The sequence below is a fragment of the Marmota monax genome, unplaced genomic scaffold (assembly GCF_021218885.2).
Source record: "Marmota monax isolate L192 unplaced genomic scaffold, Marmota_monax_Labrador192_F-V1.1 WCK01_AAM20220418_F8-fsc00207, whole genome shotgun sequence".
NCBI classification, from domain to species: Eukaryota; Metazoa; Chordata; class Mammalia; order Rodentia; family Sciuridae; genus Marmota; species Marmota monax.
The window spans coordinates 1,432,997-1,460,846 of NW_026692713.1; the positions used below are offsets into that span (position 1 = coordinate 1,432,997).

At 40.9% G+C, this 27,850-nt stretch overlaps 1 protein-coding gene across 11 annotated transcripts in view; it reads left to right on the plus strand.

Moving 5' to 3' along the window:
- Wdfy4 (WDFY family member 4) overlaps positions 1-27,850 on the plus strand; it is a 282,996-nt gene that overhangs the window by 41,320 nt on the left and 213,826 nt on the right. For all 11 annotated transcript variants that reach the window (XR_006852139.2, XR_006852140.2, XM_046446708.2 and 8 more), the window contains exons 5-12: positions 129-254; positions 3,813-4,002; positions 6,331-6,520; positions 10,428-10,585; positions 12,115-12,567; positions 15,272-15,376; positions 16,926-17,116; positions 23,782-24,359. Coding sequence is in view for 9 of the 11 variants with exons in the window: in XM_046446708.2 (XP_046302664.1) it covers positions 129-254; positions 3,813-4,002; positions 6,331-6,520; positions 10,428-10,585; positions 12,115-12,567; positions 15,272-15,376; positions 16,926-17,116; positions 23,782-24,359 (1,991 nt within the window). In the remaining 2 variants the exon portion in view is untranslated. The remainder of the gene's footprint in view (positions 1-128; positions 255-3,812; positions 4,003-6,330; positions 6,521-10,427; positions 10,586-12,114; positions 12,568-15,271; positions 15,377-16,925; positions 17,117-23,781; positions 24,360-27,850) is intronic.

The window sequence follows — 27,850 nt, forward strand, 5'->3', positions numbered from 1 at the left end:
CCCATGATTTCACATGTGAGGACATGGCATCCAGAGAGAAGTGACTTTCCCATGGACCCCACAGATGCAGCAGGCCTGACTCAGGTCTGGGCTCTGGATCTGGGGTCACACGTGGTCTTCTCTTGCAGGAGACACTAGGCAGAGTGGCCGAGTCTGGACTTCCAGCCCTCCTCCTCCAGTGCCTGTACCTCTTCTTCATCTTTCCTCTGGAAAAGGATGAGAATGATGTTCAAGGTCAGAGGATGTTTGTGCAGGTGAGTGACATCAGGGACCCAACATGCCCAGGTCATGACCTCACTTTTGGAATCAGACTCTGAGATGCTTCTGGGAGATACTTTTGTCAGTCTTAGCCTTAGTTCCCAAGCTCCTCTGTCATCCCAAAGGCCCAGATCATCCCTCTTCCCTTTTGCTCTGCAATGCCTGTGGAGCTGAAAAAAATGGTTTTCTCTTTTACTGTCCACTTATAGCATCCCTGTATCAACATCCCCCTCCCCTGCGCTCTCCCAGAAATGTAGGCTCCTCTCCTTTCTCTGCTCACCTCCCCCTCTCCCCAATTCTTCCTCTGGTCTGCATTCTGGGGTCCTGAATGAGGGTGCTCCCTGGCACCTGCAGCCTGTTTGATCTGGCACCTTTCTCTCTGATAAGAAGCACGCTCAGTCCAACTCACACATCAGCAGCCAACATTTTCCAAGTACAGTTGTAGGCCACCTGACAATGGAGACACATTCTAAGAAATGAGTGGTTAGGGGATTTCATCATTGTGCCAACACTGTAGAGTGCAGTTACACAAGCCTAGATGGCATGGGTCAGGCACTCCCTGTGTGGCATCTTAATGCAATCAAGAAATGTGGTAAACATGAGATGCATGAGGCTGTCAGTGTAACCGGGAAGAATGTTTTACTTTTTTTACACTCTCAAATAATGATAAAAAGTGTATTATGGTAAGTGCATATACTAGTAACGGTTGTTTATCATCATGATCAAGGGTTTTGTATTGTATAAATTTGTATGTGCCATAATTTTATTTAATTGGCAAATGCAAAGTGTGTGTTTACACCAGCATCATCATAAACATATGAGTAATGCCTTGTGCTAGGATGTTATTATGATGTCACTAGGCAACAGGAATTTTTCAGTTCTATCATAGTCTCATGGGACCAATGTTGTACATTGTGTCCACTCTTGACTAAAATGTTCTAATGCCGTGCGTGACTGTACTAACCATCTGCCTGCCTGTCCATGAGTCTCACGGGGGTCACCTCCATGGCCTTCTCTACCATCCTAGGATGTAGACTAAGGAACTGTGAATAATTGTTGATTATGGGTCACAGAAGATGTGGATGGGGCTAGGGCTGGTGTTCGGGGGTCTGGTTTGAGTTCCCTCAGTTACACTTCTAACTATTCTGTGATGTCACTTCCTTCCCTCCTCTCAGAAGATGGCTCAGGCCACTGAGCATCCAGCGGTTTCTTCTTGTCATTTCCTGTCTTTCCCATGCTTCTTAACTTCTGCCCTCCATCCCCTGCTCCCTTCGTGACAGGTTCTGCTTTCTCAGCTTCTGAGATGCTGAGTTCTTCAGAAGCTCTTTCTGTGCTTCTGTCTGAGCAGGGGGATGGTGGGGAGGAACATGTGTCTTGGTATGTTCAGTGCCTGGGGCAGCAGCTCACACAAAGCAGGTTCTTATGACTTTTCAGTAGATTTCCAATGTGTGTTCATATGCTTTGGACCAATTCTCAAAGTTTAACCAACTTTACTGGAGAGCATTGCATGTGTTCTGGCAGATTTTACTGATGCTGGTTATTCCTTAACCTGTATTTGTTGAAAGTTAGGCCTCATTTGCCGAAATATGAATCCTATTCTGAGTGGTGGCCAGGATGCTGCACTGGGCACTTTAGCAAATCTACTGCATGACTTTTACATGCTCTGCAGGGAACTAGTGTGGCTTCAAGGTCCTTTAGATGAATGCAAGCCACAGGTGACAGACTATGCATACATACCTCAAGACTTTTCATTTCTTCATTTACTGAAATGTTCAACGTGCCTTCTGGGTACAGCTCTATTCCAGAACTATGGTTTTTTGTGGCAAGCACAGAATATTTACTCCCATGGGTGACAGAAAAGTCGGGGGGTCAAATGGGGTGGGGAAAGCAACCCATTTTTGTAAGTGTTATGAAGGGAAGGTTGGAGTTGTGTGGGGAATGATGACAGAGGACTGATTTTAGTGTAGAATGCATCAGTGGAGACTCTTCTGAGGACATGCCATTTAACCAGAGAGCTGACTGACCCTTGACAGGAATCAGAATGTAGCCTTGCCCATTTGGGGTGGAGGAAAGCCGGGAGGAGAGAGGTAAGAGGAACAGAGAAATGGTCATCCAGGCCCAAGATGAGAACAAGGTGAGAACTTTGGTCACTTGCCTGGTATTAGGCTCTGTAGCCCAGCCCCATGGCTGCTCTATCATGGAGCTGGCAGGGGCTATCGCATTCATCCTACTGGAAGAGGCCTGCAATATTTGCCAAGCTGGAAGGAGGTCCCATCAGACCATTGAGAGCTCAAGGGAGAACTGCACTTGATAGTGAGAGAGGAGACAGGCCTGGTTCATTCTGAGATCCAAACTAGGGTTTTGGATTTTATCCCAAGTGGACAGGAAGATATGGGAAGTCCCTTCGCTAACCATTTGGAGACTGGATTAGCAGGGAAAAGGAGCTTAATTAGAGTTAAAGGATAACTAGCTTTTGTGATCTTTCAGAGTAGAGTGTCAACCAGGAATTCTGGAACACCTCTCTTTTTAAATGGTCAGGTCCTGTTAACTCTATCCCTTAATTGTTGATGGCATTTTTCTGTATTTCCATATAAAAGACCCTGAAGTTAATCACTTCTCTGTTACAGGAGTTTCCCCTTGTATAGTTTCTGTTACTTGTAGTCAACTTTGGTCTGAAAATATAAGGAAAAATTCCATACACCAACAATTCATGTTTTAAGTAACTTTTATTACAGTACATTTCTACAGTTTGTTCTACTTCATTATTAGTTATTATTATTTATTTTTTACTGTACCTAAATTATAAATTAAACTTTACTATAAGCCTATATGCATAGGAAAAAGTGTAGTACTGTGGTCCCTTGGTATCCTTAGGGGGTTGGTTCTAGAACTCTCCATGGATTCCAAAGTCTGTAGGTGCTTGGGTATCTTATAGAAAATGGCATAGCATTTTCACATAACCTAAGCACACTTTCTCTATGCCTGCAATCATCTCAAAGTTACTTATAATACCTAACAATGCAAATATTATATAACTACTTATTATGCTATATTTTTAGGGAATAACAACAAGAAAAAAATTGTACATTTGCATTTCAGATGCAATATTTTTCCCAAATATTTTCTATCCTTGTTTGGTTGAATCCATGGATAGGAACCCACAGATACAGAGGGCCAACTGTATATGTAAGGTTTAATACTATACAGGGTTTAAGGTGTCTGGATAATATCTTGGAATGCATCACCCATGGATAAAGCGCCTACTATATCCTGATTTGGAAAACATAACAATCACTTGTGTAGGGATTTAACATTCAGACTTGAGCCACAGCCATGCCCCCTTCCCTAGCTGGCTGTGTTGACCAGGCTGGTCAACAACAGAGATTGACCATACATACAATCTAGTCCTTTCTGCTGAATCATGCTCATCAATGCTCCACAGAAGCAGGGAGCAAATCAGTCGTAGAAGGGAGTCTCTAACAAGACTTTTCTTCATTTTTCTTTTCTTTTTTTTCACCTTCTTTCCTTCCTTCCTTCCTTTTTTTTCCTTTCAGATGTTACTCAACATTTGCAGTGAGTCTCAGGGTCTAGAAGGATTTCTTTCAGGATGTGAACTTCAGTCTCTACTGATTGCCACCACCTGTCTTCGGGAACACAGCTGCTACTTCTGGAAAGAGCCCACCTTCTGTGTGCTGAAGGCAATCTCCAGGGCTCAAAGCCCCAGTATCATCCAGTACCTCCAGGGTAGGTCCCAGGAGACTTTCTTCGAACTCTTGGAGTAAAGACTTAGGGCCCACTTTCTATAGTGAGGCCCTGAGATGTTCCTGTGATATCAGAATAAATTTCAGGACCAAAGAAGAGGTGAATGGACAGATATGCCTTGTGGATGGTTCAATAATACTTGGCTCCTTTTGTGAAAGTGATTGTATTGTTCATCTTGATGCTCCATTAGAGGAGGGAGGAAAGGGGATTTCATTCACCATGCTCGTACTATCAAACAAACACTGTAATGGGATCATTTGTATACTATCTCATTTGTTTTTTTGAGATGAATTTTGGAGATTAAGAAAGTGAAGATTAAAAGTGACAGAAGACCTTGTGAAGATCTACTTTTAAACTTAGAGATGTCTGATGATAGCACCTCAGTTTCTGGTTTGGGGAGCACATGTTGGGGTGAAGGTCATAGACTCTGGAACCAGCTAGTCAGGGTGTGTAGACTCTAACTCTTTTGAATGACCTCAGGCATTCAACCCCTTGGGTGCCTCAGTTCTCTCATCTATAAAATGGGTATAAGAATACATAATCTCCTTGGGTTCTTGTGATTCTTCAGTGAGTTGACACACAGAAAATGTTTAGACAGTGCTTGGTGTGTGTGTGTGTGTGTGTGTGTGTGTGTATATAAAATATATATAAAATGGATGCTGCATTGGTCTCAGCATCCCATAATCATTGCTTGGGTTTGATCAAAGGCAAGATGTTGCAGAAGCTAAATCTAGTAGAAATCCTAAGGGCCTCCCCTTAGCATTATCTAACATCCAAGGACCTAGACAATGCTAAGAAGCAAGGAGACCACTGTGACTCCTAGCATGTCAGGGCAAGGTACAGGCCTCATCTCAGTGGCTGGCCCCTCATAGGGCAGAGAGGGAACCTCCATAGGCTAGTTCCAAGGAGGACATTTTGAGGAAGGTTCACCTTAGCTCACCTCCCACCCACCAAGCAACATTTTCTCAGTTCCAGCAGCTGAGCACAGCAGCCACGCTGGGAACATGACAGCCCTTCCTTTGGGTTGACCTGTAGGTATGGACTCTTTAGAAGCAAGTTAGGGTCTCAAGCTGCTAATATCACTTACATATTCACAAACTCCTGTTCTATGATTTGTTTTCTTTCTGGGGTCTCCTACAATAGGTGGCATTAGATGGTGAGAACCAGGAAAGTCCAACAAGCATATGTTCTGACTGTAACAGAGTTCCTATAGGACATGTCATCCTAGTTTGGAGATTCAAAGCTCTCTGTGAAGCCAGAGCCCAGTGTTAACAGTGGAGGGCTAAGCTGTGTCTCAATAACTCAGTCTCTCTTGGTCCTCCTCACCAGCTAGAGTCTAAGTAGCTGAGAAAAGGTTGTGGGACTTGGGGATCTTGGGCGGGGGTTGTCTCTGACTATGTTGTCCTCTGCTGCCTCAGACAACAACCACTCAAGAAGATTTCACCTAAGTGGGGAGCCTGCCACCCAGAGCACTAAGACCAGAACTTTTTTAAGGGAATTGTTGGCTTCTGTGGGCTTAGGGGCCAGGACTTTGTCAGGAGGGGAAGGCTGGTCTGGCAGTTCCCTGACACAGCAGCAACTCTTGGGGCTTTTCTGCCCAATGTGCAAACTTGAGGTGCTTCTGAGTCCTCACTGCTCAGAGGTCAAGCATGCATTATCTCATGTTCCACTGGTGTGGCTTTCAGCACTCAGAAGAGTTTCCATTCAGTGAGACATCCCTGAAAACAGGGATCCATTCAGATGCAAGTCTGAAGGCCTCTCTTTTCTGACTCATGCCCAGTCCCTCATGTGTTGAGCCATCTTCCTTCTCCCCTGTGGCCTTCACGGCTCTGCTCTAATCCCATGGCTTCTTCACTACCTGAAACACACATCCTTTCCCTCTCTGCCTCTTCATGTATTCACCTATCCTTCCCTCACTTTTAATCAAGCTAATTCCTGCTCAGCTCTCCACACTTGGCTCCCAACACTGTTTCCTTCAGGTCTTCCAGGACACTTGGATCTTGTGTCTTGTATCTTGTTCCTCAGGGACCTGGACTTTCCTGTATGCTGGGAAAGAGGAACAGGGGGCTAAAATTCTTCCCTCCTTTTCTGTGTCACCTGCTTTTCCTGCAGGATTTGGCTTTCATGATGGCCCTTCCCATGGGGGAAGCTTCTCTTTAAACCAAGAGTCAGTAGGACATGTTCTGGATTCAATCTCACTCACGTCTTGACATCCAGTTTAAAGTGGAGGGGGGTGGCGGGGATAGGGAAAGACTATAGCAGCCTAGCTCTTGCCTCTGGGCTCAGCAGTGCTGTGCTTCCCTCCTACAGCTGCTGACTGTGTCCGGCTCTCAGTTCAGAACCTTTCGAGGCTGGCAGACACTCTCCCACCTCCCGAGGTGAGCGAAGCTGTGAACCTCATCTTGGGCTTTGTGAAGGACTCCTACCCCATCTCCTCAGCTCTGCTCCTGGAGTTTGAAAACGGGGAGGGCTACCCTCTGTTACTCAAGGTATTATTACGGTAAGTGCCTATGCCTGGTGGTGGGTAGAAATGGGAACATCCCTGCCATGGTCCTTAGAATCATCTGGGATGCTAGTGTGGAAGCCAGTTATTGAAGCCCCTCAGCATGTCTTCTGAAGTGCAAAACTCCCTGGAGCATGACCAGAGAGACCCCTCACAGCAAAATAACCCAACATGCAGACTGAGGTGGTGACCACTTCTTTACAAAATTCATGGGTAACAGTGGTAAGTTTTTCAAGTCTGCTTGGTGTCATGCTATTGGCCTGCCTCTCACCTGTCAGAGCCCACATGTCTATGTTGGGGGCTTTCTGGGGCTGTTGTCAGCTTCCCTGCCGGTGTTCTTGGATGGCTGGACGTGTGTAGGAGTTGACACCCTGCAGGGGCAGCTCTTGACCAATGATTGACAGGAGCTGATAGGTAAATACTCAGCAAAAGTGCCCTTGGGTGGGAAAGCTTTGCACTCTGTGAGTTACCCAGAAGGACTGACTGCAGTTGCCCAGCGAGGTTCTGGCTCATAATGCTCTCACACTGGCTTCTTGTGCTCCCCTGCCTTGTGTGGCTTCTCCCCTACTGTGTTTTTCTGGGATGTAGTCCCAAATGAACTACTTCTTTCCCAGGTCCTTAAACTTTGGGAAAACCAAATAAAAACATTGTCCAGCTGGGTCTGGGATAGTGTCTTCCACTCTGACTTGCTGTATCATCTTCAGGTTGTGCCTAGAGATTAGAAAGAGCAAGCAATGGAAATCAAGGAAATTCTTGATGGTTCAAGCTTTTTTTTTTTTTTTTTCGTAAATTTATTTGTTCTTTTTAGTTATACATAGTTCATTTTGATATAATTATACAAACATGGACTATATTTTATTCTAATTAGAGTTCCTTTCTTATGGATGTATATGGTGGCGGGATTCACTGTGTTGTTTTCACATATGAACATGGCAAAACTATGTCAGATTCCTTCTACTGTCTTCCCTTTGCTTATCTCGCTCCCTCCTCTCCATTCCCCATTGCCTAATATACTGCACTTCTATTGTCCCCTCACTTTGATTATTTGTTTCTTGTGGGTTAGCTTCCACCTATCAGAGAAAACATTCGACCTTTGGGTTTTTGGGACTGGCTTATTTCACTTAGCATGGTAGTCTCCAGATTCATCCATTTGCTGGTAAGCGTCATAAAGTCATTCTTCTTTATGGCTAAGTAATACTCCATTGTGTATATATACCACATTTTCTTTATCCACTTATCTATTGAAGGGCACCTAGGTTAGTTCCACAGCTTAGCTATTGTGAATTGAGGTGCTATAAACATTGATGGGGCTGCATCATTATAGTATGCTAATTTTTAGTCATTTGGGTATAACCTGAGGAGTGGAATACCAGGGTCAAATTGTGTTTCCATTCCAAGTTTTCTGAGGAATCTCAATATTGCTTTCCATAGTGATTGCACCAATTTGCAGTCCCACTAGCAATATATGAGTGTACCCTTTTCCCAACATCCTCGCCAACATTTATTGTTAATTGTATTCTTGATAATCGCCATTCTGACTGAAATGAAATGGATTCTCAGAATATTCTCAGTTTTAATTTGCATTTCTCTATTTTGCTAGAGATGTTAAACATTTTTTCATGTATTTGTTGACTATATTTCTTATTCTTTAAAGTGTCTGTTCAGTTCCTCTGCCCATTTATTGATTGGGTTATTTGGGGATGTTTTTGGTGTTTTTAAAGTTTTTTAAATATATCCTGAAAATAATCCTGTCTGAGGTGCAGGTAGCAAGGATTTTCTCCCATTCTGTAGGCTCTCTCTTCACACTCTTGGTTGTTTTGTTTGCTCTGAAGAAGCTTTTTGGTTTGATACTATTTCATTTATTGATTATTGATTTTATTTCTTGAGTTTTAGGGGTCATGTTGAGGAAGTCAGTTCCTGAGCTGATATGTTGGAGTGTTGGGCCTACATTTTCTTCTAGTGTATGTAGGGTTTCTGATCTGTTACCTAGGACCATGATCAGCTGAGTTTTGTGAAGGATGAGAAATAGGGGTTAAATTTCATTCTGCTACTTATAGATTTCCAGTTTTCCCAGCACCATTTGTTGAAGAGGCTGTCTTTTCTCTGAGGTATGTTATTGGTGCCTTTGTCTAGTATGAAGTACTGTATTTTTGTAGGTTTGTCTCTGTGTCTTCTATTCTGTTCTATTAGTATTTTTGCCTGTTTTGGTGCCAATACAATGCTGTTTTTGCTAATGTAGCTGTATAATATAACTTTAGGTCTGGTATTGTGATGCCTCCTGCTTCGCTTTTCTCACTAAAGATTGCTTTCACTATTTTGGATCTCTTGTTTCTCCAGATGAATTTCATGTGTGCTTTTTCTGTTTCCATGAAGAATATCACTGGACTTTTGATGGGAATGGCATTGAATCTATATAATGCTTTTGGTAGTATGGACATTTTGATACTATTAATTCTGTCTATCCAAGATCATGGGAGGTCTTTCCGTTGTTTCTCTCTTTAGTGTTCTGTAGTTTTCATTGTAGAGGTCTTTCACCTCTTTTGTTAGACTGATTCCTATTTTTTTTAGATTATTGTGAATGGGATAGTTTTCCTAATTTCTCTTTCTGATGTGTCTTCCTCTGGGCTTTGCTTTGCTTCTCCTCTTTAGGGTGTAAGTTACCACTGGACTTCACAACAGAGCAAGGTTTTGAACCTAGAGGGAGTGACTTGGATGAGAGGTACTGAAGTCCCTCAGTTCAGTCTCCACTGGAATGGGATTAAATGGCAAAAACCTGAGGGCCTTGCTCCAAAGGGATGGTAGGAATAAATGTCCCTCTGTGGGTGCATCACATTTCACATTAGTCTAGACCATGATTAGCTGGCTATGGCCACTTTGGTCGTATATACGATATTGTCTACACATTTTTTTGGCTCAATCACTGGTCAACTCTTCCCAGACTTCTTGTAGAAGGCAGGAGGTAGAAATAAGCCTGTTGTAGGAGGTGTGGGGGAAGCACCCATTTCAGCTCATTGTCTTTCCTCGCTGCTTTAATGGAAGCCACACTGCAAGCACCTTTTCCTGTTGAAATTGCAGAGGTGAAATGAGACTGAAGAGGCTCTTCCTCATGAGCAGAGCAAGGTAGCTCACCTGTACATAAGTAACTAAAATCAAAGCAATATTCAACCTTATGGTAAGCACGAGGAAATCTACTGAAACCTAGTTCTTTCTCATGATGTTTCATTGCTCTTTGGAAATACTGACTCATTTTGGAAGTGCCCCTTCTTTACTCATGCTCTAAGCTCATGTCTTTTGAGAATCCAGCCTAGAAAGCAGTCATTCTCTGAACAGAGCTGTAGTTTTTCACAGGTTCCTTTAGATATTACTTCTTCCTTATGGGCAGGGAATATGTTCCAAGATCCCAAGTGAATGCCTGCAACTGAATGCTAGATGTACTATTTTTTTCTCCTGTACATGCATACTTATGATAAAATTTAATTTATAAATTGGGTGCAATAAATGTATAACAGCAATAACAAATCCTAAAATAGAATAATTATATGAAAATATTCCCTAAGAAAAGGTATTTTAAACTTATGAATGGTTTGTGTCTGGAACTTTCCAGTTAATATTTTAGGGCCATGATTGATCAGGGGTAATTGCAACTTTGGAGTGCAAAACACCAATAAAAGGAGATTATTGTATTCTGGTTGCACTTATTTAGCTGAAGTTTGCAAACATAATAGCATTTATCCAGGATGCTCTCTTTGTCTTTGGTGACATGGTGCCTCTGGCTTGAGATCTTTGGGGTCTTCTCCAATATGACAGATCTGTATTACCTCTGTATCCTTGTGAGGAGCACCATGCACAAATGTGGCTGCTCCATGCAAGAAGTGCAGGGAGATGGCCTCATCTGTCCCTACAGGTACGACGGACTGACTCAGGGTGAAGTGGACCCCCACCTGGAGGAGCTTGTTGGACTAGTGGTGTGGCTGACAACCTGTGGGAGGTCAGAGCTGAAGGTGTTTGACAGTGTCACTTACCCTCAGCTTGAAGGCTTCAAGTTCCATCGTGAGACTTCTGGTGGGTCCTTCTTGTGTCTCTGGGTAACCCCAATGGAGTCAATGCTGTGCCCTGATAAGTCTATGCAGGTCCCCCCTTTTTCTGTGTTTACCTGTTAAGGTAGGAGAGTCTGATATGGCCATACATAGCCTTTGGGGAAATGAACTGTGAGTATGAAACCTCCCCTTTATACACTTACTCAGATGTGCAACTACAGCTTTTTACAATGAGGAAGTTTGTTTTGTGTGGAATTCAGAAGAAATATTGCTTAATAAAGGAAAAGATTGGAGGAGTTCTCTGATTCCACCACCCACCTCGTGGAGACTCTAATATTTGTGATGAAGGCTGATCTTGAATCAACCACCTAGGCTCAGAGTCAGTGACTTCTCTTCTTAGTACTTTGAGATGTGATTGGTTAATTGTGGCACCAGATGGGTGCCACGTAGGTGCCAGTGTGAACAGGCCAGGTACCTGCTCCCTTAAGCTTCTCTTTAGAGACCCTTGTGTACACACTGAATATATTCTGCTAGAGAACTGGCTGACAAATGCATCTGACACAGCTGTGACATCCCATGGGTCAGTAAGGAAACCCTGCACAGAGGTGCCTGGTGGAAGGGGTTTTGAAGGCTAAGTGTGATTGTTCCAGATTGAAATGAAAGGGAAGACTTTAAAGGTAGGAAGTACTGTCTACGGAAAAAAATGTGGCCTCAAACAGCTGGGTGAGTCTGAGGAAGGGGGAGCTGCTGCAGAGCCGAGGCCGAAGAGTGAAAAGCCATAGGGGCCAGCTTAAGAAGGGCCACTGGGTGGGCTTCAGCAGATGCACAGGGACATGGATAAGGTTCAGGAGAATGTTGGACCAGAGATTTCAGTTTCAGAAACTTCTCTGGTATCCAAGGAGAGAGGGCTATAGGCAAAGAGCTTTCTGATGAAGCATCTCCTAGATGAGAGAGAATGAGAGTTGCCTTTCAGCTGGAGAAAAAGGCCGTGCGAGTTAGGAAGGTATATTCTTTAACGGCTTATCTAGAAATGAAACTGATTTTGCTTGGTCATCTTTGTCATCATTTGATTTTAATCAATTGGAAATAATTCTCCCAGACTAGCTCTGGCCAATGAAACACAATGTAAGTCAAATCATGTAATTTCAAATAAGAAGAAACTGGTTAAATTATTTTTGGTCATGTATTTTATTTATCTCAATATATCCAAAATGTAACACCTCAACGTGCAGCCAATGCAAATTACTCTTCATGGGATAGTTTGCTTTCTTTTCTTCCAACTTTCTCTTGGAACTCCAGTGTGTATTTGACAGTTTTAGAACATCTTGGTTCATAGTGGCCACAGTTAGAGTGCTCTATTAGCCAACAAATCTTTGACGATGCAGCTCCAGCCTTTTTCATATCCTGAATGGATGACCTTTTTGGATTTTGATAGATGCATATACACAAGACCTAGAAAATAGAAACTTCAAATAGGGTGTTCTAATGATAATGCAAGCTCATATTTCTAATGGGAGAAATGACTTGCAGGATTATTCTTGTTTTCATCTTTAGGGGTGAGTGTTAAGAATCTGCAGGCCTTCCAGGTTCTGCAGAGTGTTTTCCACAAAGCCAATGATGCTGTCCTCTGCACGCAAGTCCTGTTGGCCATCAAGACCATGTGGGCTTGGAACCCTCGGAATTTCTTCCTTCTGGAGTGGACCCTGCAGCCCATCTCACAGTTTGTGGAGATTGTACCCCTGAAGCCGACCCCAGTGCAGGTGCAATTTTTCCAGCTCCTGGAGTCACTGGTGTTCAAGATGTGCTACGTGCCCCATGAGATCCTGCAGAAGGTGCAGCGTCTGATCAAGGAGAGCCCTGAGCCATCCTGTACCCTTGTGGCACTGCAGAGCATCCTCAAGATCACTGGCAGTGACCCTCTCTTCAATGACATCTTCAGGGACTCAGGGCTGCTGGGCTTGCTGCTGGCCCAGCTGAGAAAGCAGGCCAAGATCATGAGGAAGTCAGGTGCAGCCTCAGAATAGGGAGGGATGGGAAAGTGGGCTGGGATCAGTATTAGCCAGGCTTGGTCTGTGTGCCAACCCAAAAACCCATTGATGTGACAGAGAATGTAAGCATGCCTATGGCACTGGGCATCATGAAGGTCAGAGAAGGTGTCCCTGAGACACATGGCATCACAAAGAGTAGGCAGGCTTCCCAGTCTTCCCCATGAGAAGGAAAAGGGATGGATACAACTTTAGAATGCACTTGGGACTAACCCAGTATACTTGGTTTTTAAATATCTCCCACCCTAGACACTGTCTGGGTATGTAGATGGGAGATAGCTGGGGACCTGTGGATCTTCAGTAATGCAAAGGGTAATGGGAGCTGGAGAGCTCTAGGCTTCTGGAAGAGCTCTGCTCTTTAAGGATCTTCTGAGATATGGCCTTGCTCACTCCACACTGTTGGTCTGATGGTTCCCCACTGGCAAAGGGGTCACCAGGACCTCCAAGTCTTGGTACCACTTTGTGTGCCCTGTTGGGCAGCCACTTGTGCCTTCTTGGCTGTACCCCTGGCTCTTGCCTCAGTCCCTGCACTCCAGGGTCTCAACTTCAGCAACCCGAAGTGACATAAGGCACACTTTGGGGTGCCTTATGTCCTCATGGAAGTGCATATGAATGGGCGTTGGGCCCTTTAATTTCTTTACCATCTCCCAGCCATATACCCTGCTGGGGACCCTGTATATGGGACTCTGTAGCCCCTACCTCCAGTGATTTTCAGATGGAAAATAGGGCACAAAACTTCCTTTTCCTATTTCTCTTGTCTTTTCCTTGATCTGTATACATCTGCTGTTCTGTGAAATCAGCCTGGAGGAGAGACCCCAGAACACAAGAACCTGGCTGTTTATCTCTCCTCACCTTTTTCTCCTCTCCTTGTCCCACTGCACAGGCTAGGAATACCTGGGGACTCTCTGGCCTTTGGGGCTTTTGGAAATCTGCTTCAGACTTAAGCCAAGATCATCATCAGCCTGTTTATTTCCTGAGTCTATCTGAGGAGAAGAAGCAGAGGGAGAGATCATGGGTGTTGGAGCCAGACAATAATAAGGATTGAGCTGCAATCCTGGCCTTATTACTTACAAATGGAGAGGTCTTAGCAAAGTTACTTTGTCTTTTTGGACTTGCTTCCCTCTCTGTAACATGTTGATAATAGCTATATCATAGGAATCTTCTGAGAATTAAAGAAAAAGGCCCCATTGCTGTGCCTGGTACATAGCAGGTGCTCAGACAAGGTTAATTTCTGTATCCCTACATTTTCATGGTGTTGCATGGAAGACTGAGGTAGATACTCCAGGAAGAGCGTGGGCACCTTTTAGAGGCCAGAAAAGACCTATCCTGTCCTGAGAATATTTTCAAGTCTGATCAGGACTGAGGACAATGGGCTTCCAGAATGCTTTGTGTGTCTGGTCCTTGGGGCCAGGCCCTGGACAGTTTTGTTATTTGTTTAGTAGCTTTGTCTTAGTCCCTTTTCTATCATTATAACATAATGCTATAGACTGGGTAACTTATAAATAATAGGAGTTTATTTAGCTCATGCTTCTGGAGGCTAGGAAGTCAATATCATGGTGCAAGCATCTAGTGAAGGCATTCTTTTTCCATCAAAACATGGTGGAGGGCAGCAAAGGACAAAGGATCCAGCATTCCATTCTTGGATCTCTCATTCTCCTCTGATAAGGTCACTAATCCCATCACAGGGTCTCCACTCTCATGACCTCATCTAAACCTAATTATGTCTCAAAAGCCTCACCTTCAAATATTATTAATGCATAATTAAGTTTTTAACACTTGAATTTTGGAGGACACATTCAAGCCATGGCAAACTTTTGCCCTAAATCTGGTCATGAATAAAGTTAGCAAATTAGCTTTCCTTGGCATTTAACTGAGAAATCTTTGCAGTCTTTGTTTTTAAATGTTTTTGTATTGTTCTAATTTGATATTGCTTTCTGTCATCTATTTGCTTCTAAGTCTCATCCCAGACTTATGAGCATTTCTAGGAGAATTTGAGCTTTTTAGCGAGCTAATGTAGTCAGTCTTACTTTGTGCTCTGTTTATTCATAGGTATTCTGTCTCCTGGTAATAAGCCATACTTTTTACTCATTTATTTATTGATTCTCCAAGCATGTATTGAGCTTCCCACTTGTTTAGGCACTTTTCTGGTACTGGGATTCAATGGTGAACAGAAACCTGGTTTTGCCCTTGTGGATTTAGTGGGGACATATCTTATCCTCAAATCTCTTGAGCTTCTGAATGGCTTGGGTATGAGCTGTACTCTCTCCCAGGGATGATGGTGAACTATAAAAGTGGTGAAAAGAGAATCAAGAAGTCGAGGCATTGCTTCTTAAAGTGAAGCATGATCAGTGGACCCGCCTCATCAGCATCACCTGGGAACATATTAGAAAGGAAATTTGTAGGCTCTCATCCCAGACTTACTAATTCAGAACCTCTGGGGATGGGACCCAGCACGAAGTTCTGGATTTTACCAATAATCCAACTAGGGGATTCTGATAATGCTCACATTGGAGAACCACTGCTTTTGGGGGTAGTAGTGTCATATCTCAAGAATTGGGGTTCACACTCCCTTATAATAGAAGTATTGTATTCACATCTACTTAAGAGAATAGAAACTAATGAAGTTAATGTATACTTGGATTTTTGTTGATTCTTTAATATGATAGGAAACAAAGAGTATAGTCCTGGCATTCAGGATCCAGAAAGAGAACTCACCTGTGTGATGCTGAGAACTGTGGTCGCACTTCTGAAAGGCTCAGTTCGGAATGCAGGTAAGAATGGTACCAACTTTGCCTTGTCATTATTTAGTAAAATATTAATTATTTCCTGGTTATCTACATGAATTTTCAAAAGTTATATTCAGGGAATAATCAATACTAATGCTATGTATAATGTCCATCTGCTGGTTGATGTTCAGTGACCAAAGTAAATTGATAGATATCTTGGTTGACACTTTTTACTCTAAGGTTATGCATAAGGTTGGTGAGCAAAGAGACTGTACTTAATCTAGCAGTTTCTAAATTAATGGGAATTACAGAGCCCCTTCCCTCTTTTCAAGTAAAACCCATTAATATTCTGTTACAATGACTATAGATCCAAAAAGAGAAAAGGAAACAGCTAAAGAGGTAAAGACAATTAAAGGAAGTTAGTCCTTTTTAAGAAATATAATTTGGACATACTCCTGGCCAGGGTAATCTTAGAAATTCTATCCATCCCCAGACTCCCCTCTCCACTTTTTTTTTAGCTTTCTAAGATCACATGTTGTTTCTATATTTTTAAGAAAGTATGTGCAACACACATGCATGCATACATACATATATTTAAAATAATGTTAAACATATACCAACAGTCATATCAATGGGCAGTGTGTTCTGTGATTTAGGTATCTTTATCTGAGGTTCTTATAGATTAACTATCCTAAATGTAAAAAGCTATTATTTCATTATAGAAAAGGAAAGTCTCTAACATTAGACTATAAAACATTCCCCAGAGGGGCTAAAGTTTATATTCCTCAGCTCACTCTCAGACATTTAACTAGTAGTAAGTCAAGGTAGAGCTGAGGAAGCTACCATTTCAGCAAGCCTCCATGGGGATGGTCAGGTAGGGGAGTACTCAGCCCACAATTAAACTAATTCTGCATTACAGACTTGAGCTTCTCAAATCCACATTAGTTTGGGCAAGTACTGCCTAGTTTTTACTCCACATGAACTACTCCAAATATCAATTCTGGGGAAGAAAAAATGTTTAGGATTACTTTTAAACAAGAGCATACCACCAACTTGGTTTCCTTTATTTTCTCCCCAAGAAACTACCCAGAAATTAAATATGTTCTCAGATTCTAGTTTGTTTTCTGCAAGAATTTTAGCAGAAAAAAGAGAGTATTGACTCTCTGGACTATCAAGTCATAGGGAAACAAAGGGCAAGGGAGATCTAGTTAAAATTTGCATTACCTAGGTTTCTAAAAAGAAGGCATTTTTTTTCTCCCTCTTTTTTCCTACAAGACTATAGGACATTGTTCTTAACTATAGTTGTCTTGAACTTATTTCTCCTATCTTAAACTTATCTCCTATGGAGATATTGATGAAAAACTTTCCCCCCCAAAATAGGATTCTCAATGATGAAGAAAGCAGTTTTTAAAAATTTTCAGCTTCATATTTTCTCTCTTCCTTTTTCATTTTAATTTATAACGGGCATACCAATAAGCAAAAGAGAATACTTAAAATGTAGCAAAACGAGTTTAAAGACAAAGCATTCCTTAAGAGTGAAACTGAGGTACCAAGCCTCCATGCTCCAGCCCCATCTTGTCTGTCTGGTCCCCAGTTGTCCTGAAAGACCATGGCATGGTGCCCTTCATCAAGATCTTCCTGGACGATGAGTGCTACCGGGGAGCCTCACTCAGCATCTTGGAGCAGCTCTCAGTCATCAATGCTGAAGAGTATATGAGCATCATTGTTGGTGCTTTGTGCTCATCCACTCAGGGGGAGCTGCAGCTAAAACTGGACCTCCTGAAGGTAATTTCAAGTTCCTTTTTGTGATTGGCTTTTCTATAGGTATTTACCAAATGATACACATTTGTTCAGGCTTTGGTTCATTTAGTTGGCCACTATATTAGGTAGTGCATTGTGTTAGGCAGTGTTAGCTGCTATAACAAATAAATCTCACATTCTCAGTTGTCTGATACATTAGACTTTCCTTTTTTCATAGAATCCAATCAATGATTGTGGCTGCCATTCAGGCACAGCTGACACCTGGCCTTCTAACTCAGCTAGCACACAAGGGAAGAACTACCATGGAAAATGCAGAAGGCATTTTCATTCAGACCTGGAACTGCCATGTGTTAATTTCTGTCTAATTTTCTATGGACAGAACTTTGGAGAGGACTCACTTGAATGTCAGGGGTTCCAGGAAATGTAGTCCCCATGTAGGCAGCTGGTTCCCAGCAACATTGTAAACTGTGAAAGTGGAGCTCAAATCATTGGTGGTTAAACAACTGCCTTGTTGACTCTACTTACTGAGCATCTATCAATTACCAGGCCTGATACAGAATGCCTGGATATACAATAGAATGAAATACTAACCTGGGCCTGTGGGAGCTCAGAGAAGAGTGCTCATAATAAGTGAGCATGGGTTGTATTATAGTGTGGTAGATGCCTTGGTTAGCCATTGGGCACAGCCTGCTATGAAAAAGAAAAGTAAGGGAGATCAGCTCTGCTTTACCTGTTTGAGGAAAGCTCTCAGAAGAGATAAAGGGAGCAAAAGGCAGTGAAAGGTGTGGGAGCAGCAGGTACATGGGGACAAATGAGACTTGGTTGTAACATTTGGATAACAGAGGAGTATATGTTTTTATGCTATTGCTAATAATTAACAAATTACCTTAATTTAGTTAAAGAAATATAACAAAATACTAACCCTACTATTCTGTCTGTCTTATGGCTCTCACAATTTTGTTACCATTCCTTTCCTTCACTTCTTTAATGTTTATGGATTTATACTTTTTTTAAAAAAATTCTCTTTTCTTTGGTTTTATTCTATTTGGGGACAGAGCAGAAATAAATGTAAATATCCCTTGGGGAGTGGACCTGGACTTCTCACATGTATATGTAGCACAATCCCAAATGCTTATGTTTTCTTAGAATGTCATACCCAATTTTTGGTGAATTAAAAAAAAAAGTACAAACTTCTCTGACTCCCAAAATTTAGTAAACCATCAATCTAGCTTACTTATGGATGTCTCTGGACAAAACCTTTCTGAACACGTAGAGGATGGTGTTTGAATCATTTGACATACTTTGTTTCTCTGCAGAGCCAATATCAGACATTGGTGTGAACTTTGCCTGTTCACAAGGCCTAAGCCTGCAGGGGTTGGCTTGGCCGAAGCAATGAGTGACTCATATAAAAGTGACATTGTGAACATGACTATCATGTGCTTCACAGATAACAGGAACCCAAACAATGATTTCACTACATGGAAAAAAAAAATCAGTGGCAGTGATTTCTATGAAGCAAAAAAGGAAAGTTAAATGTCTTTTGGAACAGCCCAGTGATTTTGTGAAGTAGGGGCATCATAAAGCAAAAACAAAACAAAACAAAAAGAGTTGATGAAAATTTAGTGCTGGGAAAGACCTTAGATTCAGGTGGCCCCGTTTTCCAGTGTTATAGGCAGAGAGAGTCTAGATAGAGCACTTCATTGATAATTACTGTAAGTGTTGAAGTTAGTCTGAATCCAAGACTAGCAACTGAAAAATGAGTGATTTTCCCACCTTGGCAGGCTGTTTATCTCATTTCCTCCTCATGTCTGTGTTCAGTTTTATTTTATGTGTTCTTACAGGAAAAGGAAAAGTACCATGAGAGCAGTCAGGACTGTGGCTTTTGACAGGGTGAACAATCGTTTTTGACACTTTCATATTGAAAGTCAAACAGATTCAGAGAAGAAAAAAATTTCTCTTTTACTTTGTTTGGAGAATAAAAGCATTTTTGTGTCTAATACAGAAGAAGTGCTCTGCTTTGCTCTTGGAGAGTTCATCTTGTTTACTCAATAGCCCAGAGGCTTCTTATTGGAGTGTTAGCCCTTGGGTAATGGACTGAATTTCTAGAATTAGCAATGTAAAGCCATTATGGTGTTTTACAGATTCAATATCATTTCAGAATCACACTATCAAGAGAGCACATAAGAACGAACGCTCAGAGAGCTTATTTAACAAAATCATAGCCTGTGCTCAATGTGCCATCTTCTCCCCATGTACCAAGTCACTGCTGGGCAGTTGGGAGGCCCCAGGAGCTGCCATTGCCCTCTGAGGACTAGGGCTGTTAACACATTGCTGCTCCAGTGAGCAGTGGAGCAGGATGGGCCCCCCGAGCCTATCCCAGATTTGCCTACCACTGAGTAACATGAGTATCTAGTGAATGTTTGATGGAATCTGATGTGGGATCTGCAATTGTTTCTCAATCATCTTGGGAATCCCTTGGAACTTTGGGAGCAAAGATTTGAAATGAACTCCTTCTGGCTATATCTCCTTTGCTAGAAGCTAAGGCCTGGCTATGCCCACAGGTACTATCCACAGAGTGGGTCAGACAGAGGATGAGGGGGAAATGCTGGCTTATACAAATACAAAGGGGTTGGTGGTAAAGGGTTGCTACCTCTGAAATGCATTCCCAACATGGCATTGTTCCAGTGTCCCTTCCTTGTGGCAAAATCTGCCAGCCACTCTGGAGAAGACTAATTCAGGGCAGATGTTTCCAAAATCCAGTGGTGCTTCCATACCAACACTGAAGTCACATGTGACTGCACCACCAATTCTCCCAAATGATAACTGAGTTAAGGAATAATGTAGGCAAATGAATTTCCTCTCCATGGCCGGTGGGACCTTGATTGGGTTATGCACAAATTCAGATTGATTTGCTAATATACATTTAGCTGTTCAACTCTGAGCTTTAATCACATTACCTCACCAGTCTTCCAGCATGACACATGGAAAATTATGAGGAATAACAAATAATAGAATGTGAAATAAATCCTGTTAGTCCTAACATAGTTAGCGCTTTGCAGCAGACATCCATTTTATAGATTCAAGCTGGAGGAATACTAACTCAGAGACGATGGCATGGTAACTGAGTTAAGGATGAGAAAATGTGCTTAACGCTGACCTTTCTTGAAATGTGTCAACCCTAGCCTGATTACTTTGACTTCAGCTGATTAAATTTACTCCCTTCCACCGACTGGAAACCCTATGTGATGCATTATCATGTAAAGTTGAATGACAGTAATGGAGACCCTCCTCCTAGGCCCCCAGTTCCTGACAAATCGTTTCCCGAAGTAGTGAAGTATTTATTTTCCTTTATGATAGAAATGTTTCTCTTTAGTTGCTATGAAATTAAGCCTTTGTAATTGGATTTTGAACTCTTTACTTTATGACTCTGCAAATATGAAATTAACCCCATCCCAAGAAATAATAGAACAGTCTACGTTCTAATGAGATTACCCCCATTTTAGATAATGACTCTGAATTTAATAAATCAAACAAAGCAACAATTAAGGATAGCCCATTCCTTCCTCTTCCCCCTCCCAAGCAGAAAAGAAAACAACCAGCTAGGAGTTACAGGTGACAGTCCCTTTGAGAGACACAGATCATGATGAGGATTATTATCGGGTTGTGTCTCTTAAAAATATATCTGTTTTCAACACTCTTAGAAGGATGGAATCCTTCTAAGCAATATCAGACATCAATTTGGACAATTGGAAGGTGGTTTCTGGAGAGAAGAGTGGGCTTTCAGTGGTCATGAAGCACTCAGACAATTGGCTATAATCTGATTAGTTTTGTTTTTGAATCATTCTCCTTTTTGGTATGTTTTGTCATGTGTCATGGGATAAACTGAAGAGCTCCATTCATTCCAGTGCTTGAAACCAACCTCCTAGTTGTCTTAAGAGCCATCAAAACCTCTCAATTGAATTGAGACTGTTTAGAATCGTACAGCTTTAAATTTACCAATGTCTTTGTGATTGATTTATTTTTGGTGGCCTGTGTCCTGTGACCAGGCACAAGCTCAGTTTCAAACAATGTATATAGTTTCAAACACTGCGTATAGTTCAGCAGTGTTCCTTCCACCATGTAAGTCATCATTTGGAAGGAAAGTGACCAAACCTTCACGAGCTTCAACATTATAGTGAGTTTCCTGCTCAGCTGAAGAAATAATTCTTTATTAGGAGAGAGTTGTGCATGCCTGGCAGTACAGATGTGGTGTCTGCCTTGGCCTCTCACAGCCCCAGGCTCCTCAGGGTGAGGAGTGTGGGGTGGAAGCAAGTGGCTGTGGTGACTGTCTACACACAGAAAGGCCTTGCTTAGTGCTCGCCATAGGCTTTTACATTTTCTGAGCATCACCGTTTCTGAAAGAACTTTGCTCTAGCAATCTTAATTTTTGTCTTTAAGGACATGTCTACAAATGCCAATCTTTCCTGGATTTTGAGCCAAATTCACAATGTGAGGGCATATTCTCACCACAAGGAGAAAGCACTGTCATTGCCACATCCTTCATATTTTATTTTTGCCTCCATCTTTCTGGCGGTATGGAAAGTCCATTTACCTGAAGTCTATCCCATGACTCTGATTTGAATCTCCTTTGGTGGGTGGCTCTGATGCTAACTCTTTTTTTCAAATTCCAAAATGGCAACTGATTTCCCCATACTGGTCCTTCTTTGCTGTGGTGGATTATCATTGATCTAACCACCACATGACAGATGTTTTCTCTAACTGGGAAATGATCTATCATCCCATATTGGTAAAGATAAATATTTCTTTCTCATTTTATATTATTTATCCATTTTGAACAAAACTGTGGAATTTGGCCTTTCATAGATTTTCCTAGTTACTATAATATTAATTTTGTTTTTTGATTTCTTGAAATGTCATAGATTGGGTAGTCGAAGTATATTAAGTGGATCTTGACCATTTTTTGAGAGTCTTTGAGATAATTTTTTTTTTTTTGAGAGTCTTTGAGAGAATTCTCATCTGTGTGCATCAACATGATCCAGGCTCATGTTGTTTTAGCTCACACATGGGATTGACTACCCAAAAAGCTGCTTGGTATTCTTGTAATGAAATATCACTTTAAACAACAAAATTTGAGTGACGGGAGCACCCATTATATTGTTACAGGGAGAAACTCCTGTTAGGTTAGGGTACCAGCATTTTAGAGATGCAGCTGGAAAGTTACCTTTCCCATCAAAAGTGCATGGTTTCATCTTTAATCATTACTTATAACTTTACTAAGTTTCTATTTGACCTTCTATGTAGGAGAGTTTTAAGACTGTTTTCTCCTTTTTTTCCTGAGCTTCCCGTTTCTTCTTTGCCTGCTGACTTCCATGTGCCAAGCAAAAACATGCACTGAAGTCACAGTGTCACCTTCCCCCAAATTTGGAGTTTCTCGTTTTTTTCTCTTTGAGCCTTATCTCAAGCATCCTGGATTGACTCCAGATTGTCCCCTTTCTTGTTTCCCGCAGCATTAAATATTTGAAAGGATAAAATACTCAAATATCTCTCTTGAGTCTATTAAAGGAACCACAAGGACCCTCCACTCTCCAGGAAACATGCCTGAAATGCCCGGGTTTTAGATGGGGCCCTCTACAATTTGTGTGATTAATCAATAAATACCAAACTACAGGCTTTTAGTATTTATCTAAAGTTGTCCATACATTCTTCACTTTAATGTGTGAAGTTAGCTCAGAGTGAGCACTGCTTAAAAATAGCCCACCTGGCCACCTGCCTGCCTGCCTTTCAAAAAGGTATATTGAATACCTAGTGTAAACCACACACTGGCAGCAATGAATGGTGCATTGGAAGGGCTCAGCAAAAATTTGATTTTAGGAAGAAATAAACATTTATCTGACCATTAGAAGTCTCATCCATCTGGAGGGTGAGGGATTTTACTGAATATACTTGGAGTACTTTAAATTCTTTCTCCACACATGGTCTATTCTATATGGGGTACCTCTGTATTTTGTTTCATTGAGGGTTTTCCTTCTCTACTTGAAAGCTCATCTTTTCATATCATCTTTTAAGTAGATGATATGAAAAGATGAGCTTTTATATCATCATTTAACAGATGCATCCCTGCTTGCCCAGAGAGGGAGAATAATAGACTGCTTCTTTAGGATTTTATTGTAGCTCCCATGAAAGAGATGGTGTTGGTTCCCATTCATGCAGGGAGTAGTTATTAAGTTTGCACCGTGTTCCATAGCAGTGAATAAGCCAGATGTGGTTCCCAATCTTGTGGTTATCCTGTCTGGGAGAGAGCTGAGACCATTTCTAGCAAATGAAGTAGTGTAAAAGTGGCTTCATTGGGGGAATAAGAGGGGATTGGGGGGGCGTAGGATAAGTGTGAACTAGGGATCAGAGAGCTTTTTGGGTGGAGATGCATATAAGCCAGAGAGTTAGATAAACCCTATCAGCACAGGTTTCAAGGGGAGCTCTTTGAAAAAAGGCACTTATGGGAAACTTAAATCTAAGAATAAGAGGAATAAAAGAGATATCTCAGTATTTGAGAACATCCTTCATATGGCTCCTATGACTTCTGATGTTTAGCATCAGGACAGAGTGCATGGGATGCTTCGGAGCAGGTGTGCATGAGCTCAGTGTTAACTGCCTCTTGAAGTTCACTAATTTTTATCTCTTTGCTGTTTTAGTCTCTTCTCCGGATCCTAGAGACCCCCAAAGGTCGGGCTGCATTCAGAGTCTCCAGTGGGTTCAACGGGCTGCTGTCCCTGCTGTCTGATCTAGAGGGGTCTCTCCATGAGCCTCCACTGCAGGCATGGGGGACTGTGACCCCCAGCCAGACACTGGAACTGGTGCTGCATACCCTCTGTGCTGTGTCTGCAGCACTGCACCTGGACCCTGTCAACAGTGACTTCTTTAGGAGGAATGGGCTTTTTGAGAAGCTGGCTGAGGACCTCTACTTGCTGGGCTGTTTTGGGGTCCTGGTAGAAGAAGGACCCTCTCGACACTCTTGGTCTGATACCAAGGCCAGGCCGTTTGCTGATTTCCTGAGTGCTGCCTTTTCCTCCCGCTGCCCACTCCCACCCAGGATTCAGAGATGCCTCCAGATCTTCAGTTTTTTGGACAGCATGGCCAGTGGTACCCTCCACCTGCGCAGGGACTTGAAGGACTCCCTGAGGGCTGGGCAAGAGTCAGTTGTGGATGTTCAGAAGGGAAACGCCATCAGCAACCTCCAGGGCAACTTCAAGTGGCTGGACCCAGAGGAGAGGTAGAACTTCAGTGCCTTTTGCCATGGAGTTATGAAAGTATCTCTGTCCCCCATTTGTTTCTCACTCAAACATCATGCGCAGGTGTAGTAGGTAGGAAGTCAGATAGAGTTGGGTGGATGGAAATGTCATGTGACTTTTCTTTAAATCAAATTAGCTCTGACTTCAAGTTTCCCTATCCTTGAAGCTGGTAGAAAATTTCGATCTAAGTCAGTTCAGGGTTGGAGGAGACTTGATTCATGTGAGAACCAGCAAGGCTTATGGGATGCCTGGAAGCCAAGGGCAGAACTCAGTGGAGACCTTCTCCTTTGGGATTTTTGTTCCTGGGTGTGTGGTGTTTAGGTCAGATCCCCCTGGATGTGCCTGGCAGCCTGTGCCTTCTGAGGTCCTATCTCCTCCCCAGAGCACTGCCAGGGGCTGAGGTGAAGTCCTTCAACTGGCAGAACACATACTGCATTGTGCATCCCAATCACGGAACTCAGCCTGTTTTTTCTGGCTGCTTCCACTCCCCCTAACAAATGTAATTGCTCTTCTTACTTCCACAAGCCAGATCCTTCAACCAGTTCAAACTTGCAAAAAAGCTTTTACTTTTATATCTGTAAAACAGAATTCCACTAAAGAAAGGGAGCCTCAGACCCAGAACAATGGAGCCATCCATCTAAGACCTCTGAAACTGTGATCCCCCAAATTTAAGTTTTTCCTCCTGTAATTGTTCTTATCATGTCTTTTGGTTATAGCAATGAAAAAGCTGACTAAAACATGGGTCATACCTTTTACATTATCTCTAAAGTCTCTTTGCCTAACCCAAGGTCATGAAGATTTTTTTCCATGCTTTCTTCTAAAAGAGTTTTAGGTCTATAATCCATTTGAATTACTTTTTGCGTAGGGTGTAAGGTTAGATAGAGATTCATTTTTTGTATATATGGATGTCTGATTTTTCCAAATTCCTTTGTTTAAAATATTATTATGCTCTTTTCACTGAATTGTCTTTGTATCTTTGAAAAAAGTCAGTTGGTCATATTTATGTAGTTCTTTTCTGGACTATATTCCATTGATCTGTGTGTCCAGCCCTTCATCAATACCGTCTTGGTTAGTGTAGCTGTATAATAAATCATCAAATTAACAAATGTGAGTCCTCAAAGTTTATTCTTCCTTTTCAAATTGCTTTGAATTTTACGTCCTTTGCTTTTGGCTGCTCTGGAACCACATAAATGTTAATGATCAGCTTGCTTCTATCTACAAAAATTCTGCTGAGATTTTTATTGAAATTACATTAAATCTATAGATCAATTTGGGGAGAATTGAAAATGGAACTATATTAAATCTTTCAATACATAAATGTAGTATATTTCTCTGTTTAGGTCTTTGATTTCTTTCATCAAAGTCTGTAGTATTCAACGTAGAGAGCTCACACTTAAATTAGATTTATATCTGAGTAATCTTTAGTGGGGGGCACTAATCTAAATGCTATTTAAAATGTTTTGGTTTCTTCATTTTTCATTTCTTTTATAAAGAAATATGATTAATTTTATATATCAACTAAACTTTATACATATCCTGAGATTCTGCTAAATTCAATCATTAGTTCTACAAATTCATTTAGTTTTTTAAAATCCAGATTCTTTGGGATTTTCTATGAATAATCACAGTATCTGTGAGTAGTAGCGGTTTTATCTCTTCTTTCCAATCTGTATGTTTCTGCATTTTGTTGACTAAGAATGGAGAAAGTGAACATCTTTGACTAAATCTTAGGGAGAAAATCCTTAGTCTTTTGCCATCAAATATAATAATAACTGTTTTTTTTAAGTAAATGCCCATTGTAAGCTTATGAGCAATACCTTAATTGACTGAGAATTTTTGTCATGCACAGATTTTGAATCCTTCAAATGCTTTCTCTATATTAAATAATATAATCATAAGATTTTACTTTAATTTATAAATGTGATAGATTACATTGACTGATTTTTGAATACTAAATCTGCCTTACATTTGAGGGATAAGCCAAATTGGCCAGTTCTGTCTTATTTATTTTATATATAAATAGAATAGATTTTCTAATACTTTTTTGGAGTATTTTTGCATCTATGTTCATTAGGGATATTAGAATGTAGTTTTCTTGTACTATCTTTTTCTGCTTTTTAAATCTGAGTAATTCTAATCTCATAAAATGAATTAGGAAATATTCCTTTCTCTTATAGTTTTTGAAATAAGTTGCATAGAATTGGGGTTATTTCTCTTTAAACTATATGATAAAATTCACTAGTGAAAATATGCTAGGCCTAGAGTTTTCTTTGTGGAAAGGTTTTAAACTACGGATTCAGTTTATGTAATAGTTATAAATTATTCAAGTCATTCATTCTTTCTTGCTTTAGATTTGGTAGTTTGTGGCTTTGAAAGAGTTGATCCATTTCATCTAACTTGTAAAATTTATGTGCATAGTGATTTACAGTATTTTCTTATTTTCCTTTTAACATGTGTGGGGTCTATACAGTATTCTTTCTTTCACTCTGATATTGATTTTTTTGTGTCTTCTCTCTTTTTCTCTTTAGCTCAGCTAGTGATTCCCCAACTTTCAAAATGTTTTCAAAGAACCAGGTTATCTTCAGTTATTTTCTGTATTGTTTTTCATTTTATAATTTTATTGATTTTTGCTCTTTATTTTTGCATTTATTCCACTTGCATTTTTTTTCTTTTAAAAAATAGTGTGCGAAGATGGAAGCTTCATTTTTTTTAAAATTTGGGACTTTTTTCTTTTCTAATGTTTGCATTTTATCCTATGAATTTTAGCAACATCCCACAAATAATTCAATGTATACTCTTTTTTTTTTGTTTAAGCTCAAAATATTTTAAGATTCTTCTTGAAACTTTTTATTTGACCCAAATTTTAATTGGAAATATGTTGTTTAATTTCAAGCACTTGAAAATTTTAAAGATGTCTTTCTATTATTTGTTTTTAATTCAATTCTGTGTGGTCTGAGAACATGCTTTGTGGATTTTATTTATTTGAAGTAGTCTGACTTTTTTTAATGCCACAGGATATAGCCTGTTTAACAAATGTATATTCTGCAATTGTTCAGTGGCATATCTGTAAACATCAATTATGTCACTTGCTTGATAACATTGTTCAGGTCTATAAATTTATTGATTTTCTCTTTGCCTTTTCTATCAATTATTGAGAAGAATGTTAAGATATCCAACTATAATTGAATATTTGCCATTATGCTTTCAGTCATATAAGTTTTTCTTTGTGATTTTTGACTCTGTTGTGAAGTACCTGCACATTTTGAATGGCTATGAATCTTTTAATCATTATGTGATATGAGTTGTTTATTGCTGCTAGTTTTCCTCAATCTGAAACTTCTTTCTCTGATCTTAATAGAATTATACCAGCTTTTATTTATTTATTTAATTATTTATTTTTTACAGAGCTGGCAGTGTAACCCAGGATCTCATATATGCTAGGGAAATGATCTACAACTGAGCTACATCCCTT